The sequence below is a fragment of the Carassius carassius genome, chromosome 2, assembly GCF_963082965.1.
Source record: "Carassius carassius chromosome 2, fCarCar2.1, whole genome shotgun sequence".
Taxonomy (NCBI): Eukaryota; Metazoa; Chordata; class Actinopteri; order Cypriniformes; family Cyprinidae; genus Carassius; species Carassius carassius.
This window is the reverse complement of record NC_081756.1, coordinates 5,333,797-5,353,717: the sequence shown is the minus strand read 5'-3', so window position 1 is coordinate 5,353,717 and position 19,921 is coordinate 5,333,797. Positions and strand designations below refer to the sequence as shown.

The 19,921-nt window shown below is 37.9% G+C and overlaps 1 protein-coding gene across 1 annotated transcript in view; it reads left to right on the top strand.

Moving 5' to 3' along the window:
* LOC132096054 (Fc receptor-like protein 5) overlaps positions 1-19,921 on the top strand; it is a 154,522-nt gene that overhangs the window by 72,457 nt on the left and 62,144 nt on the right. Inside the window, exons 6-16 of the mRNA XM_059501175.1 lie at positions 1,286-1,618; positions 2,119-2,394; positions 6,062-6,334; positions 6,442-6,714; positions 6,791-7,069; positions 7,354-7,617; positions 8,202-8,447; positions 8,535-8,645; positions 8,794-8,874; positions 9,079-9,129; positions 9,217-9,282. Of these exons, the coding sequence (XP_059357158.1) occupies positions 1,286-1,618; positions 2,119-2,394; positions 6,062-6,334; positions 6,442-6,714; positions 6,791-7,069; positions 7,354-7,617; positions 8,202-8,447; positions 8,535-8,645; positions 8,794-8,874; positions 9,079-9,129; positions 9,217-9,282 (2,253 nt within the window). The remainder of the gene's footprint in view (positions 1-1,285; positions 1,619-2,118; positions 2,395-6,061; positions 6,335-6,441; positions 6,715-6,790; positions 7,070-7,353; positions 7,618-8,201; positions 8,448-8,534; positions 8,646-8,793; positions 8,875-9,078; positions 9,130-9,216; positions 9,283-19,921) is intronic.

Below are 19,921 nucleotides of genomic sequence, written 5' to 3'. Positions count from 1 at the left end.
CAAAACCAGTTCACAAAACCACATTCAGCCGTGTAGCTAGAACTGTATTAAAGAAAATCAACATGTGATGTTAAAAACCTTGACATGGACACATTCTCTTACTTGAAACAAACAATCATGTTAAACAACATCTGAAAGCACCGCAAGAGTAAGAAGAATAAGAGAAATACTAAATAATAAAAATGAATAAATGATTATTTGATTAAATGGAACAATTAAATTATCAATGATTATAATTACACATTAATAAAAAAACAAATAAAATAATAACAGATATATAATGGATGCTCTCCTGAAGAAACACAAAGAGGATGTTATGAACCTTATTTTTCGACGCAGAAGTGGTTTTCTGTGAATGTGTGAGACGTCTGGTTCATTAGACACTGTAGAGAAATAACCAGAAGAATAACAAAGTGCAGGAAACAGTAAAACTGTGTGCACTACAAACCAGTGTTTCATGATTCAGATCATGTATTAAAGGTGCAGTGTGTATTTTAGCGGTATCTAGTGAAGTTGCTCAGTCCTCCGCTCACATCTCTCTTTAGAGAAACTACGGTGGCTGATGCAGGTAAAGATGTCCTCCATAAACACAGCAGACACCACTGAGATCTCTTACAAAGGGCAATTCAGGAATTATATTTACTTATTTATTCAATAAATCAATGTTATTGTGAATATTAATGTACTTGTTCATAATTGTGTCAGTGTTTTATTCACAAAACAACAAAGTGACAAACGCGTCTGTAGAGCAGTTTGTGTGTTTCGGGCTCCTGTAGAAACATGTAACGGGACGCGTGCTGTATGTAGATAGAAACTGACCAATCTAAAGTAATAAAAACATAACGGTTTATTAAGATCTTGATACACTTCTAATAAAATAGTAATGTATATTATATTGCATTTCTGTCAATAGATCTTTGTAAATATTACACATTGCACCTTTAATATAATATGGTGACACCAGTTTACAATATCAAGCAGCAAAACAAGCTGTTTAGAAGCAAAAATAGAAGTGAATGACACCCTAAACCAGACACATTAAACTCATAAATGGCTCTTACAAGAAAAATAAGATGGATTGAGATTCCTGAGATCCTTCAAGATTTAACCAGAGCCTCCTCAAAAAACTGAAATGAGAAAACTAATGACAGTACACAAATAAAACAGAGCCAATATTATGAAATATGACATAAATAATTATTTTGTAGATTTATAATACATTTACAAAATATGTGTTCCCTGAAAGAGATGTTTAGTCACTTCATATTTTTGTCTTTCTTCACAGATTCCCCCAGATCTACTCTGACTGTGACTCCAGACAGTCCTGTATTCACTGGAGAGAGAGTGAGTCTGAAGTGTGAGATTGAGTCTAACAGTAACTGGAGATGGAGAAATGGCCTGAGATATGACCAGATATATTACTGGACACCTGTCTGGAGATATGAGTGGTATAAAGGCAGTGTAAAGTTACAGTCGTCTGGTCGTTACACTGTAAACACAGACACACTCACTATCACAGCAGTAACTACATCTGATGCGGGTCAGTACACGTGTAGAGGACAGAGAGATAAAAGACCAAACTCATCACAATCAAGCTCTGTTTCTCTCAATGTGACGGGTGAGTTTAATATCATCGTCCTCATAAACTCTCTCTACTGTCACACATCAAGTTTTATTTTTTTATTTTTTATTTTTTTTTGAGAATGCATCTTTCTTCTTATGAAATTCAGCACAGTATTTTGTTCAATATATTAGTTAATTAGACTTAATATAACATGATAAGACTAAATTATGGAGCAATAGACTATTTAAATTGTCACATGATATCAGCACACTGCAAGTTTATCCCAGCACACTTTTTACACTCTTACATTATGTAAATGTTGTAGAGTCTGCAGTTGTATGAAACAAAGAGATGTAGACCGGATATGAATATTAATGTTTCATTTTTTTTACCATTATTTACAAATATGTTTGATGCAATTAATAACAAAAAACCAAACTAAATAATAAATGTTTTTTTCTATCTCTCTCATAAAGAGGTTTTGAGTTAATAACATTGATCATGACACAGTGATGTTTTTTCTTCAATATTTCCTCATATGTGTATTAATACAGAGAGACCAGAAGCTGTAGTGAAGGTGTCTCCAGATCAGCGTGTGTTCAGAGGAGAGACAGTCACTCTCACATGTGACATACAGAGAGGAGGACACATTCAGTGGAGATACAGCTGGTTTAAAGATGGAGACACTCGCTATCCATACAGAACAACAACAACAGCAGAGTTCAGTTTCACAGCTGAAGTGTCTGACAGTGGTGAATACAGATGTAGAGGAGAGAGATCAGACTCACAGAGATCACACACCAGTGCTGCTCTTACACTGACTGTATCAGGTCAGTCTGCAGATTCGGTTTAATGCTCTTTAAATCTATATTTGTGGCTCAACACTTCTCTTATACTCTTCTGTATCAGCCACATCTGTTCTCATACAGGACTGAAACAATTCACTTTAGTCATTATTATGTTTGGATGCAGAAGTTCACAGGTTTAGCATTTCATCTATATTTTGCACAAACAAGCTGCTTTCACAAACGTAATCGATCACAGTTTATGCTGTGATATAGTGCTGTGCCACGTGTATCTTCTTTTTTTGGGCAAACATTCCTCCTTTTTATAAAATGACTGTAAAGTCCACCCAACTGGCCAAATGAAGGTGTCCACCGCTGGCTGAAGGTTTCCTGCATATGTAGTCTTTTCAGTGCACAAAGTCATTTAATTTCAGTTTAATTCTTATTTCTAATTTAGGTTAGAAATACCAATTATTATTGAACATTTACAGTATAATTTATCTAGACATCTGATTATTTTATTTAACTCTTTAATCGTATTAATCTAATTCATATAACAGTCTCGTATCAAATGGATATATAATGGATCTCATACTCACAAACTCGTCAGTCTTGGTCATTACACAGAGGCAATCATAATACAAGACATCAGATTCTCAAAGATAAATCTGAGAGTAAAAGATGCACCCGACTTTATAAAAATACATAGGATGGAGTATAGACACAATCCACACTACAGGCTCCGAATCACGCTGATCTTCTTGCAACATTTCCTTAAATACTCAGACCAAGACAAACATCTTCAAATCACAGACTGGAAATAACAATTAGAATTTGCATTGATGGAGGCCTTGACATGGAGAGTTTACACCTTTTGGGGGCAGATGGTAATTTTCAGACACGTGCACACAAAGACATCAGACGGGGCTTGAGACCTGCCCTTTTCTTTCTCCAAGTGCCCTTAGAGCTTTTTTTTTATTAAATGAATATATGTATTATGTCTGTGTAGCCTATCTGTTTGAGCACAGCTTTTCTTGTCAAACAAATACAAATATAAAAACAATCGACTCGAGTTCTGATGCCTTTCTCCCTCCGCGTCTCTGCAGCACATCAGTGTAGCACACATTGATAATCAGATCACAGACAGACAGAGAGCTGCAGAAGTGAAGCCCTCCCTCCTTTTCCAGATGTGTTTGTCTTGTGTGGATGTGAGTGCTGATGAACAAAAGACTAAACTACCGCTACCTCGAATTTACAGCTAATTATCCAAAAGACAAGAGGCAAATATAGGCAAAGCAAGGCAAGTTTATTTATATATTTAGTACACAATGGTAATTCAAAGTAGTTTACATTAAAGAAAGTAAGATAATCATGAAGAAAAATAATAACAAAAATAAAAACAAGAAATTTTAAAACTTTGGAAATGATTTAAAAATGTACTTATTTAAAATGAATTTAAAACAGTTTAAAATAGAAACTAAAATGGAAATAGAAATAGAAAATAAAAATAGAAAATAAAAAAAATGATTTTACATGAAATACTGAATACGTAAAATACAGTGAAATCAGGTTTGGACATTACACAGTGCTCATTCAATAAATGCACAGCTAAACAGATGAGTTTTGAGTCTAGATTTAAATGTGACCAGTGTTTTAGCACATCTGATCTCTTCTGGAAGCTGATTCCAGCTGCGGGCAGCATAGTAACTAAAGGAGGACTCCCCTTGTTTTGTGTGAACCCTTAGTATTTCTAACTGACTCGATCCTAATGATCTGAGTGCTCTGTAAGGTTTATTTTCAGTGATCTGAAATATATTTCGGTCCTAGGTCATTTAGTGACTTATATACGAGTAAAAGTACTGGAAGCCAGTGTAAGGACCTGAGGACTGGTGTGATATGCTCAGATGTTCTGGATGAGCTGCAGCTGTCTAATGGTCTTTTTGGGAAGAACGGTGAGGAGCCCATTACAATAGTCCACCCTGCTGGTGATAAAGGCATGAACAAGTTTCTCCAAGTCTTGACTTGAAACAAAACATCTAATTCTTGCAATGTTTTTTAGATGATAGTATGCTGATTTAGTTACTGCTTTGACATGACTACTGAAACTAAGGTCTGTCTCCAGAATCACACCAAGATTGCTGACTTGATTTTTAGTTGTTTGACCCCTAGAGTCAAGGTATGCATTCACCTTGAACACTTCATCTTTGTTTCCAAATGCAATGACTTCAGTTTTTTCCTTGTTTAACTGAAGAAAGTTCTGGCACATCCAAGTATTAATTTCATCAATGCATTGGTAGAGAGAGAGTCAATGGGGCTGTAGACATTTGGAGATAAGGCTAGGTGGGCTAGGTACACATATAGTTAATTTGTCTGATAACATCCATGACTCATGAGCAACAATGTAATAAGTTAGCTAAAGTTTAGCTAAGGCTATATATTATGGGCATACAGGCTTAAATGAGAAACAACAGCTGAATACAGTAAAATGAAAAACATTATTAATCACGTCGTGGCCACATCACCACCTCAGGTGTGCATTATTTCTCTAATAATTCAACGGCTCGAGTCAATTATTCTGCTTATACTACGGTCGATAAACCTAAGGACATTGATCAGATGATATATTTCAAGGCATTCTTCTGGTTTTTGTTCTTAAAACGCTATTGTGAGTAGGATTCATTTCTTCTGCATCTCATCCAACGCCTCCATTGTCAAACTGTAATTTTAGATCTAGTAACAGAGGCTTGATCTGTTGATAGCAGACTAATGAAGATATAAATTAAGTTATGAGAGAGAGAGAGAGAGAGCGAGAGAGAGAGAGAGAGAGAGAGAGAGAGAGAGAGAGAGAGAGAGAGCGTGTGTATATTACCTCTATGTGTCTCTCAAAACTGTTCTACTCTACTAACAATAAAACAGCACTGGTTGTTACCTTGCTTGTGAGAAATATATACTTTTGAGTATGTAGAAGAATAGTAGGCTAGCTTTGGGAGCTACTTCTTCATCATAGCTGCTTCTGTAACGGACGCTCTGTTGCTTAGTTACGAGCATTCTGTCACTGTTTAAACTGACCTGTCAATCATCTTGTCACTGTTAACAGCATCCACATTTAATTTAATTTAATTTCCTACTATACTGGAGAGAAACGTTGTTCTGCTACTTTAGTTGTGGGACTATCATGCCAAGAACTCGTGTGTTTGCATAATGACACATTTAAAAGTGAATGACCGTGTACGTTAATGAACGTATTATAAAAGTTCACAGTGTTCTAACCGGAAGTAGAGACCATCCGGGAATCTTAGGCATACTTTTATAAACCTACTCTGATTTGGGACATACTAATTCTATTTTTAAATACTATTTAGGACAGATATGTGAATTAGGATGCAGCAAGTGTTTCTTCCGTGGCTCCGAACTCATTTTTTAGTCTCGGGCAAAACTGTACGACATTCCCATTACAATATCTGACAGAATTTTACTGCCCCCATACTATAATTATACATAAACCATGACTGCATAACAGCAAAAGTAGGTGGCGATATATACACACAGGATGCAACATGCCAAAAAACAGAAGAAGAAGAAACAGAGCCGAGCCGTACCATGCAGTGGAAAAGCACCAAAAGTGTCTGAGATTCTTCAAATCTTACATGAGGCTTATACTCAGAGATCTGTCTCACAGCTGAACTCTGAATCTGTTCTTGTTCTCCTGCAGATCTGGAGCCAAAGCCTGAACTCACATCAGATCCTGCAGGAGCTGCACTGACAGGAAACACAGTGACTTTGACCTGTCGCATGAATCTGTCTCCTGGATGGGACTTTTACTGGTACAAACACACACTGAACTCTGAGACAAAGACAGAAACAAACTCCTACAGTGTGAAGATTGATTCAGTGTCTGATGGAGGCCAGTACTGGTGTAGAGCTGGAAGAGGGAAACCAGTCTACTACACACAATACAGTGATGCACTGTGGGTAAATGTTACAGGTGAGAGAGAACATAGTATCTGACATAACACAGAGATCAGAGACAATATCTACAGAACATCTAACACTTTTAATCTATAATTAATGCATTACTCTGTGTTTGTACAGTGAGTCCTAAAGCTGTGGTGATGGTACGACCGGATGAACAAGTGTTCAGAGGAGAAACAGTCTCTCTCAGATGTGATATAAAGTTGGGAGGAGACACTGAGTGGACGTACAGATGGGAAACAGAGGGAACAAACTACCAATATAACTCAATCTCAACACAAGAGCTGAACATCAGCAGTGTTGAAGACTTTCACCGTGGTAAATACACCTGTACAGGACAGATGGGAACACAAAGCTCTCAGCGCAGTGATGCTGTTACACTGAATGTTTCAGGTGAGTTTGTGTGTGTGTTCATTATCATCAGTGTGAACAGCTTCTCTCTCTATAACTCATCTCATGTGTTGTTCAGCTGAAGCTCAGGCAGCAGTGCGAGTGTCTCCACAGCCGTGGCTGACTGAAGGAGACTCAGTGACTCTGATCTGTGAGGTTACAGTCTCCTCTACAGGCTGGACGTTCAGCTGGTTCAGAGATGATGATCATCTGTCCGACAGCAGCAGAGGAGCTGGAGGCTCTTACACTCTCAGTCCTGCTGCTCTACAGCACACAGGAGTTTATACGTGCAGAGCAGAGAGAGGACGACCGGCCTATTACACAAAGACCAGTAACACACAGCCCCTGTGGATCACTGGTGAGTCTGTGAGACTGTATTTATACTTGAACTCATCTGTATATGTGTTTTATTACAGTCTCTGGGGGACAAAACCATCTGAAACCAATGCAAACCTCAAAAACCTGCTCTCACTTCCCTCCGATTCTCAATCTAAACCAGATCAGAAACACTATCAAATACAACTCATAATATATGCATAAGACCCTTCTTATTTAAAACTTTGGTTCTAAATTTCATCATAATTTTAATTACACATTTTATTATACAAACACGTTTTTAAGTGTGGTTTTGGTCTGTCTCAGGTGTTTCTCCTTCAGTGTCTCTGGTGGTCCGTCCCAGCAGAAGTCAACACTTCTCATCTGACTCTCTCTCTCTGAGCTGTGAGGATCAGACGAACTCTTCTGGATGGACAGTGAGAAGATACACAGACAGAAACACAGAAGATTGTTCAAAACTAACAGGATCTACATGTCGACTCGTCTCTCTCAGCACATCTGACTCTGGAGTTTACTGGTGTCAGTCTGAATCTGGAGAGAAACGTCATCCTCTAAACATCACTGTACACGGTGAGTCCTGTTTCTAATCACATCTACACAGATTCTGATCTGAATTGTAATGACAAAGTCTACACACGAGTGTAGAGTAGACTGACACTGCTGTACAATTACTTGAATACATTGTTTCTATTAAAGTGGAGTTAAACCTGTCCAAATTCATCAGACAGTCTCCTCTCATTTAAATGGACAGTTTTTGGTCTGATTTAGCAGCAAATTGGACTCAGTTTCATGCCAGCTGTTAAAAGTCTGACTACACAAAACATACTCACATGGCACTTCGTAACTATTTTACAATGTGGTGAAATTATGGTGTAACAAAGTTCATAGATCGAGAAGAAGAAGAAGTGAATCGGCGAACATTTAAAAATAAAACTTTAATAAATAAATGACAATCACAGACGACTGCCACATAAAACATATCAGCATAAAGTCATTTAAATTCATACAAATTTAGCACCTAATATGAGATAGCGTTGGACTGCATGAAACTAGTACAAACATCACATAAGAAGCATAATTAAAGTACAGTTCAGTTCATAAGATGGATTGTGTTGATACATCATCAGTAAGCAGATGTGTCTTGTGTTGTGTAGATGGTGATGTGATTCTGGAGAGTTCTGTTGATCCTGTGATTGAGGGACATACTCTGACTCTACACTGTTTACATCGATCTACAATCTCCTCGATCCTCAGAGCTGATTTCTATAAAGACGGATCACTCGTCCAGAATCAGACGACAGGAGAGATGATCATCACGACTGTCTCAGAGTCAGACGAGGGTTTCTACTACTGTAAAACAGAGAGAGGACAGTCACTGCACAGCTGGATCTCAGTCAGAGGTCTGGAAATAATGAGTGATTTCATGTCTTATTGTAATATTATGATACGGTGTGTCACTAATGAACAGATCTGATCATGTTCTCCAGTCTCAGCAGCTTCATCTTCTCTTCTGGTCACTGGTGTGGTTGTGGGATCGAGTGTTTGTCTGTTGTTCTTCCTCTCACTGCTGCTGATGTGGAGATACAAGAAGAACAAAGGTGTGGAGCAGTTCAGAACATGATTAATACAACTGAACAGCAGCAATAAAGTTTCTGAGTAAAGAATCATGAGAAGATCTAAATATCAGACTAAAGAGTCACTGCAGATCCTCTCGAGTGATCATAATGCTCTTTGTTTCTGTTATAGATCAGCAGCGTAACTTTAACCAGACATCAGTCCCAAATCAATCTGCACAATCTCAACTGGAGATCTTTCCTCTACAGTCTGGTCAGCCTCAATAACTCATTATTAAAAGAGATAGTTCACATACAACAAATAATTATTCATGTCTTTCCAAGTCTGTATGACTTTCTGTCATCTGTGGAGCACACAAAGAAAGATATTTTCATTAATTTGAACTATCACTATAAGCTTCATATAATATTTGTTTTTTATCTTTTATTCCTCAAATGTGTGTTTTCTGTCCAGCAGATTCTGATCACATTTATGATGATGTGACTGAAGTGAATAAGAAAGACAAAGGTTGAGTCTTATACTTTATTTATACACACATAATTAAAAAATCATCAAATATCGTTCAGTCACGTTGGCTTGACTTGTTTGTTTCAGATGATTCAGAGCCCTGGACAGATGTCACATATTCAGAGGTCACTGTTAAGAAAAAGATGGACAAAGGTTAAAAAACACTCTTAACTTCACCTGTACAATATAATCAGTATTTAACCACATTATTTCATTTCTAGTTCAACAAATAAAGAAGTGCTCATTTATTTCAAAATAATATCATTTTTATTTTTCCAGCTAAATCAGAGTCAAATAATGTGACATACTCAGAAGTTGGAAAAAGAGGAAAGAAATGCAAAAGTAAAGGTGAGATTGAGTTTTTCCTGAAGTACAATATTTCCAGAATGTTCTGAATAATCTGATTGATCTTCTGTTTTGTAGATATTAATCCTGCAGGACCCAGTGATTTGACTTACGCAGAGATCAATATACAGGACAAGAAGAAAACCAAAGGCAAAGGTTAACACACGACAAACTGCATCTAAACACAACTGTCTGAACGATTCGTCACATTTAACTCAGATGTAATGATGTTATAATATCAGGAAAATAAACTCTTTACAGTCATAAACTGCACTAATAGAGCCAATTCATGCAACTTTTTCATAATGTACTGCATCAGTCACGTCTGTGTGTTGTTGTAGAGTCAGATAACGTCCTGTTGTTTTTCATGATCGGTGCTAACATTATTTATTAATACACACTTCTGTTTCTTTGTGGTTTGATGTGATCATGGATTATCATTTATTAGTGTTGCAGATGTATATCATTATGTTGATTCGTTGTCTCTCTGTTGTTGTCTGTCAGGGAAGAGCAGTGAGTCTGGAGACACTTTGTACTCTGAACTGAAGCAGAACACAGATAGAGGTGAGATAAACACTATTACAGACAAACCACTCACATTACAAAATAACCACCATGCACCGCTTCTGCTACAGATCAGAATGACTCCTAAAGTCACTTGACTTGTTGAAGAAATGTAAAAATCATACATTGTATCATTATTTTAATATTATTAATCATTTGTGTTCTTCAGATGCTGATGCTGGAGTTGGTGATGCAACTTCTGCTCTAGCTTTTTGGAAAAAGGGTCAGAAGAAGATTAATAAAACATGTAAGTATTCTGTTAAATGTTCAATGATTTTACAATAACTGATAACACACTCATAATTTACACTCGTTCCTGCAGATCGTGGCATAAATTGGTTCTTATACATTTTAAACGTATTTGTTATTTGGTTCAGTTGTTTGTGATGACTATAAAATGTCAAATGAATGAGTTCATTATTCACATCAGCTGCATAAATCATCATCTTCGATCTGTTTAAAGGTCCCTGAGTTCAGAGAAGACACCAGACGACTAAAAGAGATTCACAGCACAGACACAGTAATGCTTGCATTGCTTCAGAAATGATAATGAGTGAACTGATTATGCACATGCTTGATTGAAATACTTTACAGATATTATCATATTATCTGTACACAGATCTATCTGTAATATATATTCAATCATTTTCCATTTAAGCACTTTTGTTTAACAGCTTTAAGTGAAACTGCTCTTCAAGTTATTACATTATTAGATGATTCGTCTGATGCTGTACAGTAATTAAACAGTAATCGTGCACTTGTCAGATAGTTAAATATAACATGTTCTGTCTTATTAAATAATGACTGTGTTTTTACCAAGACTGTGTGGCTAACATGATATCTCTTGCATATACAGTATATTCATAAATACTGCTTTTTACATTAATATATTTTTCTCTTTTTTTTTTCTTTTTTTTTTTTTTGCTGTGCTACAGTTAATGAAGTCAGATTTATATTTGCTAAATAAAAACAAAATAGCAAACATTTGTATGTTCCCTTTGCCTGATTTGTTAACAGAAGTTATTTTGCGTTTTTAATTGTCTCCGCTATCGTCCTGTCAATCAAACTCGCGGGTCATTTTCAGTAAAAATGTATTTGACCATCATTGGTACCCAAGTTCTGACTGCTGACTGAACACTGGTCAGTGATCCTCTCCCGCTCGGCGCTGTTCTAGTGCAGCTTCAACACACAGATTTAATTGAATAAAGGGGCCATTTTCTCGTTTCTGCTTATTTCATTTCAAATTGGATAACAAACTATCAAAACGTACACGGACCATCATTCCATAGCTGACTTCACCTATACAGACAAAACCATAATCAATTTTTATGACAACACGGGAGTATTTTGCTCTATGTTAATTTCTGAAGGGAAAACGGCGGTCTGTGATTGCGTGTCTCCATTGACCAACCCACTTATTTCATTGGCCACCTAAGAGCCAATCAGAGGCTTTGAAATGTTAATCCCATCCACCAGCTCGTGCTTTACACCATCATCTCCATCAGATCCTGTTCCTTTGATTGATTTTCTGCATTTTCTTCAGAAAGAGGTAATAAAGGAAATATTGTGAACCAGCAGCAAAGTCCTTTACCGCCTTTTCCTCTTCCGAACATTATCATAATTAATTTCTCAAACACACACTCTCTGAATTAAGCCCAGAGAACGGGAGTTTATACTTCGCTAGCGGACCGAAGTGAAACCACAATCTTGGGCGGTTCTACTATACGTCACTCGTTACGTCAAATCAGAGTCCAGCTACAACATTCTCTTAAAAGACTAAACTGTAAACTTGTCATCAATTGATTATTGTAGAATAACATATGGCTCAGCATCAGCTTCATTACTAACCAGGATAGAGGAGATTCAGAACCAAGCCCTTGAATATGTTGTGATCTTTTAGATCCTCTCCTGTGACAGCTTTGCAGAGAGAGCTTTTTTTTCAGAAAGCTTTACAGTGAGTGGAAGAAATCCAAGCAACAACAGTTGTGATCTGTTCAGATTCATATTTTGCATTTACAAGTATACTGAGTGGAAGATCAGAATCTAGAAAATATATATTAATAGAAGTACTGCAAGTACAATACTGGGCCTGTAACGATGAGGCTTCTTCACACCACTGGTAACCGGAGCACTATGATATTACTATGATATTACTATTGTGGCAGGATAAATCTTTTATTGGTTGGTTGATGTACAGTTGGTGCACCAATCAAATGATAGCGACAGTACTAGCGATCTCATTGGTTGGTGGGGTTAAAGTTCATATACCAATGAAAGGATAGTATCTATACCATTTAAGGACCTTTATTATGGCAGGTGGGTATGTTTATTTTGATGTAAAACTTATATGGACTGAACATATTAATAAAATAGTTGAGAAATGTCAGAAGGTTTTAAATATCATGAGATGTATACGTGGAGTGGAATGGGGGGCAAGTTTTTCTTCTTTAAAAACTATATATGTAGCAATGATTCGGTCTGTTTTTGATTATGGCTGTGTGGTATATGGTTCTGCATCAAAAAACCTGTTAGGAAAACTTTGTAAAATCCAAGCTCAAGCAATGAGACAATGTTGTGGAGCAGTAAAGACTACACCCATATCAGCTTTACAAGTCCTGGTAGGAGAGATGCCACTAGAGATTAGAAGGAAACAATTAATGATTAATTACTGGGCTAACCTCCAGGGGCATAAAGATGAACACCCTACAAAAGTGGTTTTAAAGAATTGTTGGGAACAAAATGTAAGATGTTTAACAAGCTTTGGGTGGTGTAGTAAAATTTATGCAGAAGAATTACAGGTAAATAATATCAAGATGAGTCCAACAGTTGAAATCCAGGATTATGAACCATGGGTTTATATAACACCTCATATAGATCTGCATCTGCTGGAGGTTAAAAGAACAGAAAGAGAAGTTGACTTTAGATATGCTTTCTCAGAATATATCAGAGCCCAATATCCTCGACATATACAAGTATATACAGATGGATCAAAAGATCCAGAACATCAAACAACTGGGGCTGCTTTTTTAGTCAAAGTTACTAGTAATCAGTGGATTAGTGGAGTAAAGCGAACATCAAATCATTTGGCAGTTTATACTGTTGAATTGATAGGAATCCTTTTGGCATTACAGTGGGTAGAGGAAATAAAACCTGACAATGTTTTAATTTGTACAGATTCAGTTTCAGTTTTGAAGAGCTTGAGATCTTACAAATCTAATCATCAAGATATTCTTTTTAATATACTACATATGCATTCAAGAATTGTCCAAAATGGTATATCAATCAGTTTTATGTGGATTCCAGCACACATAGGAATAAGGGGAAATGAAGAAGTGGATATATTAGCAAAACAAGCTTTACAGAAAGATATAATAGAGTTACAAGTTCCATTAAGTAAATCAGAGATGAAGGTTTTAATCTGGAGTAAACTGATAGAAGAATGGCAAGTAGAGTGGAACAATGGGACAAAGGGTAGATTCCTTTTCAGTTTATTAAACAAGGTAAATCAAAGTATAAAGAGTATAGGTAAGTCAAGGAAAGAAGAGATTATTTTCAGCAGAATATTATTAGGGCACTCAAATTTAAATAGCACACTTAAAATAATAGGGAAACACCCAAACGGGTTATGTGAAATCTGTAAGGTTGAAGAAACAGTAACTCATGTATTTCTTGATTGTAGAAGATATGAGCAAGAAAGAGGAATAATGATAGAAGAATTAAGAAAGAAGGTAAAGCAGGAAATAAATTTTAAGGTTTTAATAAAATGGGCAAGTGAAATAAATAGTAAAGTTTTCTTCGATTTTATTAAAGAAACGGGTTTGGTGAATAGATTGTAAAACTCTGGTCCACACTCCGGAGCAGAAGGTGGCGGTAATGCACCTATTTAAGTTGGTTGCAAGCCGCCGTTAAACATCAAAAAGAAGAAGAAGAAGAAGAAGGTGGGTATGTTGAGCAGAGATTTGATTTCATGGGGCGAACAGGGAGCTGTAAAAGTTTACAGTGCAGTGAAATGTGTGTGGAGGTGCAGAATCGCTCTTTGGAGGACGGCCCGGGGCCATTTTGAGTTGTTTGTTCAGCAAGGAGCGCTTGTGAGCCTGCGGACGGTCACTCTTCGGAGCTCCAGGAACCGCACTCGGTTGGAAGACACACAGAATGACAAAGTCTCATCGACTGTTCGTTCGTTAATGAAAAGAAGACAAGGAGCTATATTGAAAGAGATGGGAAAACACGGCAAAGCAGTGATAGCAGCGGTGGGTAGGTAAAGCTGTGCTGTGAATGGGCCAGAATGGGGAGAATCTGATGAAACTGAGAGTGAAGATCATATGGAGTTTAATCAGGAAATGAATAGACAAGTAGATAAACGGGGAAGCGCGATTGTAAAAGTGGGGTCAAAGAAATTTAAAAAGATGAGTAATTCTGATGAAATTAATGGTAATATGGAGGGGGATGATGCTGAGTTCAATGTAATACTTAGATTTAGTGAAGAAAAAGGAGTACATGACATGAGTCCAGTGAAGTTAACTACAATATTGAAAAATCAGATTGGAGATGTCAAGATGGCTAAAGTTTTGAGAGACGGTTATTTACTAATGATGTGTATAAATGAAGAACAAAGAGAAAGGGTGTGTAGAATGAAAGAGATAGGAAGACATAAAGTGATAAGTGTGAGTCGTGTGGAGAAGAGATACATGCGGAATAGAGGGGTGATTTGGGGGATTCCTGTGAATGTTAATATGGAGGAAATAAAAGCAAACTTGAAAGGAGGAAAATTGAAAAATGTAAGCAGATTACATAACTTTAAAAATGGGATAAGACAAGACAGTGTGAAAGTGTGCTGCTGGAATTTGAAGATGAAATACTTCCAAACAAAGTAACATTAGGATACATGGCATATAATGTGAGAGAGTATGTCCCTAAACCTTTGAGATGTTTTAACTGCCAGAGGTTCGGGCATACAGCTATGATTTGTAAAGAGAAACGAAGGTGCGCTAGATGTGGTGAGGATCATGAGTATCAGAAATGAAGGAGAGAAGTACAACTGAAAGGCTGTAACTGCGGCGGGAATCACAGTGTGGCATACGGAGGATGTGAAGTGATGAAGAGGCAGGTAGAGATCCAGCAGATTAGAGTACAAAATAAGATTTCGTATGCAGAGGCTGTCAAGATGGTAAACTACAGGGAGGAGAGAAAGTTAGACAAGACAAATGGAAAACTGAGCAATAATCATCAGGAGCAGACAAAAGATGGTCAAGTACTGATTGATTTACAGAAGTAAATTATTTTCATCGCAGGAGTCATCAATGCTACAACGGAAACAAAATCAAAAACGGAAAGGATACAAATAATAGTAAAGGCAGCTGTGAATCACCTAAACCTTACTGACTTGTCCTGGGAAGAGGTGAGGAATGAATTAAGTGCTCAGGCTAGTCAGGAGGTTTCAACTGTTGGCTGACATAATGGTTCTTATACTACAATGGAATGCGAGAAGTTTAGTGGCGAACGGGCAGGAATTTAAACATTTTATCAATTCATTACCAATTGCACCTGATGCGTTATGTATACAAGAAACCTGGTTGGCACTAAATTTAGATTTTAGAATAAATAATTATATTAGTGTAAGAGGTGATAGGGAAAATGGTATAGGAGGTGGATGTGCTACATTTATCAAAATGAATATTCCTTATCAAGTTATCGCAAAAGGAAGGGAAGAAGAGTATATCAAAATTAAAATATGGACTAATCAAGGGCAGCTTTCTTTTATAAATTATTATAATCCGTGTAGAAAACAGTTTTTGATCAATTATGCCAGATTGTAGGAAAAGTGGATAATCAGTTTTTGTTTTATGTGGTGATTTTAATGCTCATTGTTCATTATGGGGAGGAGGAAAAACTGATTTAAATGGACAAATAATAGAACAGTTATTGGAAGAAAATGAGATGGTGTGCCTTAATGATGGGAGGAAAACAAGAATAGATGTTCACACAGGCAAAGGTTCAGCACTTGATTTAACACTGGTGTCAAAAGAGGTGGCAGGTATTTGTGAGTGGGAGATATGGGAGGATTCGACTATAGGTAGTGGCCATTATCCTGTTTTATGTAAAATACATGTAGGAAGTGATGAGAGGGTAGAGGAAAGAGAGGCTAAATGGATATTTAATAAAGCTAAATGGGAAAAATTTGAGTATTTATGCGAGGTGGAAAGTAGTGAAATAGATCTAAACCAAGACATAGATCAAATTGATGTTAAGTTTAGGGAAGTAGTTTTGAGAGCGGCTAAGTTATCTATTCCAAGAAGTAAAGGGAAAATGAATAGGAAAGCAGTTCCATGGTGGACAGAAGAATGTAGTAAAATCATTAAAGAAAGAAACGGCATTTAAGAGATTGAAGAGAACGCACAACTTTAAAAGATTAATGGAGTATAAAAAGTTAGGAAAGTAGTGAAAAAGGCAAAAAGAAATAGTTGGAGAGAATATTGTAGTTGTATAGGTAGACTCCATTGGGGGATGTGTGGGGAATGATAAAGAAAATGAGGGGAATTAGAAAAGATTGGCAGTATCCAGTTTTAAAATCAGGAGAAGTCATAGCTGTAACAAATGAGGAAAAAGCTGAAATGATAGTTAAGGCCTTAGTGGAAATTTATAGTTCTAATAATTTGTCAGAGGCGAGTAAACGGGGGAGGGAAGAGACTGGAGATGCATATCCAGAAGCACTAAGAAGAAAGGAAAGTACAGAGGACGCTATGGATACTCCATTTACATTAAGAGAAATGAATCGTGCAATAGATAAGTCAAAAGTAACTGCCCAAGGAAAAGACCAGATATGCTATAGTATGTTAAAGCATTTAGGCTTTTTAACTCAAATTAAACTTTTAGGATTATATAATAAGGTCTGGGTAGAAGGCAGATTACCTATAAGCTGGAAAGAGGCGATTATTATACCTATAGCAAAACCAGGTAAGGACCCTACAAATCCATCAAACTATAGACCTGTTGCTCTCACATCGCAGGTTGGGAAAATAATGGAAAGGATGATTGTAGAAAGAATGACTTATGTTGAAAATAAGGGACTTTTATCTCTTTATCAGAGTGGTTTTCGGAAAGGACGGGAAACAATGGATCCTGTGCTTTGCTTGGAAACTGAAATTAGAAAAGCTCAAATAAATAAGGAGTCTGTTATGGCAGTTTTTTTAGATATAGAAAAAGCGTATGATATGGTATGGAAAGAGGGATTATTGATTAAATTATATAAAATTGGTATTAAGGGAAGAACTTTTAATTGGATTAAAAGCTATTTATATGAAAGGTATATTCATGTAAAAATTGGTACTTCAGTGTCCAATAAATTTAGAGTGGAAAATGGGACTCCGCAGGGTAGTGTGATAAGCACATTGCTTTTTCTTTCATGATAAATGATGTGTTTTGTAAAATAAAGTATGATATCGGGAAGTCATTGTTTGCTGATGATGCGGCCCTTTGGAAGAATGGTAAGAGTTTAACACTAATTCAAGAGAAAATGCAGGAATCTGTAAGAGTGATTGAAGAATGGTCTTATTCATGGGGTTTTACATTTTCAGTAGAGAAGACAAAGATGATGGTTTTTACTCGGAAGAGGGTTAAGGACGCTAGGATTTTGATGTATGGAAAACTAATTGAGCAGGTAAATAGATTTAGATTTTTAGGGGTAATATTTGACTCTAAATTAAACTGGACAGATCATGTAAGAAAAGTAGAGGAGAAATGCAAAAAGATTTTAAATATAATGAGGTGCTTAACTGGGGCAGACTGGGGCGCTAGCCGAAGGGCACTGAGAGATTTATATGTTGCGTTACTGTCCCTTATCCAATCACACCACCTTGGCTGTTTCCACCATTAATTGTTGACCTACATTTTCAAGAGTCTATATGGACCGAGGAAGAGGGCCTGTTCCAAACGAGCGAGCAGCTGAAGACCGGCCTACCCAAGTGCTGCTACGACAGTGGACCCGTGTCTGCGTGGATCAAGGACTGCTGTGCAGGGAGGTGTGTGACCCAAAGACATTTGACAAATGGAAACAAGTAATTGTACCTCAGTGTCTGCAGAATCAAGTTCTGGGATGGGTACTTGGCCGTGCAGGACACCTGGGTGTGGAAAAGGCTCTGGGTTTGGCCCGTCAACGTTTCTTCTGGCCAGGTCTGGCGCGAGGACTGGAGCGGTGGTGCCGCCAATGTGTCCGCTGCAATCTCCATAAGACTCCAGTCAATACAGTAAATGCCCCCCTTGTTGTTATACGATCAGAATACCCTCTCTAGATTGTTTCGGTGGACTTTCTGTCATTGGAGCCTGCACGCAGTGGAATGTGCAATATTTTAGTAATGATGGATCACTTTACTCGCTATGCAGTCGCAGTGCCAACTCTGGACCAAACAGCAGTGACAACCGCCAGGGTGTTGTGGGGACATTTTATAAAGCCCTTTGCGGGGTTTGATCAACTGCACTCCGATCAAGGCCCCAATTTTGAATCAAAAGTCATCAAAGAATTATGTGCTTTGTACAACATCCATAAGTCGCATACCACTCCCTATCATCCAGCAGGAAATGGACAATGTGAGCGTTTTAATCAGAAATTGCGGAGTATGTTGGGGACATTAAGGGATGACCAGAAGGAGGACTGGGATCAGCATGTGGCGTTGGGATCAGTTGGTACAGGCGTACAATAATTCACCCCATCCCTCTATTGGATATACCCCTTATTTCTTAATGTTTGGCCGACATGCGAAATTGCCCGTTGATGTGATGCTGGGCCGGGGAAGTGAATTCTCAGGCACCGTTGGCAGCTGGGTGCACAACAACCATGAAAAACTAGTGACTGCCTATAATCAAGCCAGAAAGCAAGTTCAGAAGGCTCAAGTTTATCAAAAGAGGGGGTTTGACGTAGGGTCAAGGGGGAACCATTGTTGGCGGGCCAGAGAGTCATGGTGTTAAATAAGAGGGCCAGGGGGCAGGGTAAATTGGACGATAAATGGGAACGGAATGTATATATAGTTGTATATATTGATATTCCCGTTTACGTGGTTAAGAGGGAGAGGGGTGATGGTGGCGAGAGAGTGTTGCACCGCAATATGTTAAGCCCATGTAAGTTTGAAATGTCCTTGTCCTTAGAGGAGAGAGAAAAAGAGGTTTCACATTCTAATTCTGGTGTTAATCCCATGAATAGTAATTGGTGTGTGTATCCTTGGGTGGGGGGTTGTCTTATAGGTCGGCCGGGACCCACACAGAAGGACGGAGAGGCTGTTGGTAATGTGGACATTGAGGAAGCAACATTACAGACCCCACAGGAGGGAAGCCCCTCTTGTTTGAACACTTTACCAGTCAACTCTTCCGAATCCAGACGGTCCACTCGGGCCACGAGGGGCCTGTTGCCTCAACATTATAGAATGTGAGATATTGGAGTAGGAATGTGAGGACACATTTACAGTAGGGGGGGGGGCGGATGTAAGCTGCTCATCCTTAAATAAGGGGAGTGGCAATACTGAGAGCGTCCTCCGTGTTTCCTCATGACGCGCTGGGGAAAAGGAACACCTGTGTGGTATTCGTAATTAGTGGGAAGCATTATAAATGTATGATGTATTGGTTGTTGCGGGAGGGTTTTTCGGGTTGTTGCTGCTGAGTTCCTTGCCAAAGCTGCCGTGCCGGGACGTGGGTTTAAGATTGTTGTGCGACCCGTGCGAATCGAGCGGGAGGGATATTTTGCTGGGGTTTTCCCCGTTTACATTTGGCGGCCGCCGTTGAGTTCACTGAACGCGGAATCCACGTCCGGTAGCAGGTAAGAAAGCCAGCAGTACATTTTGCTTTTATTATTGTATGGGGTGTTAATGTCTGTCTCTGCTGTGTTTGCCGGGGATGG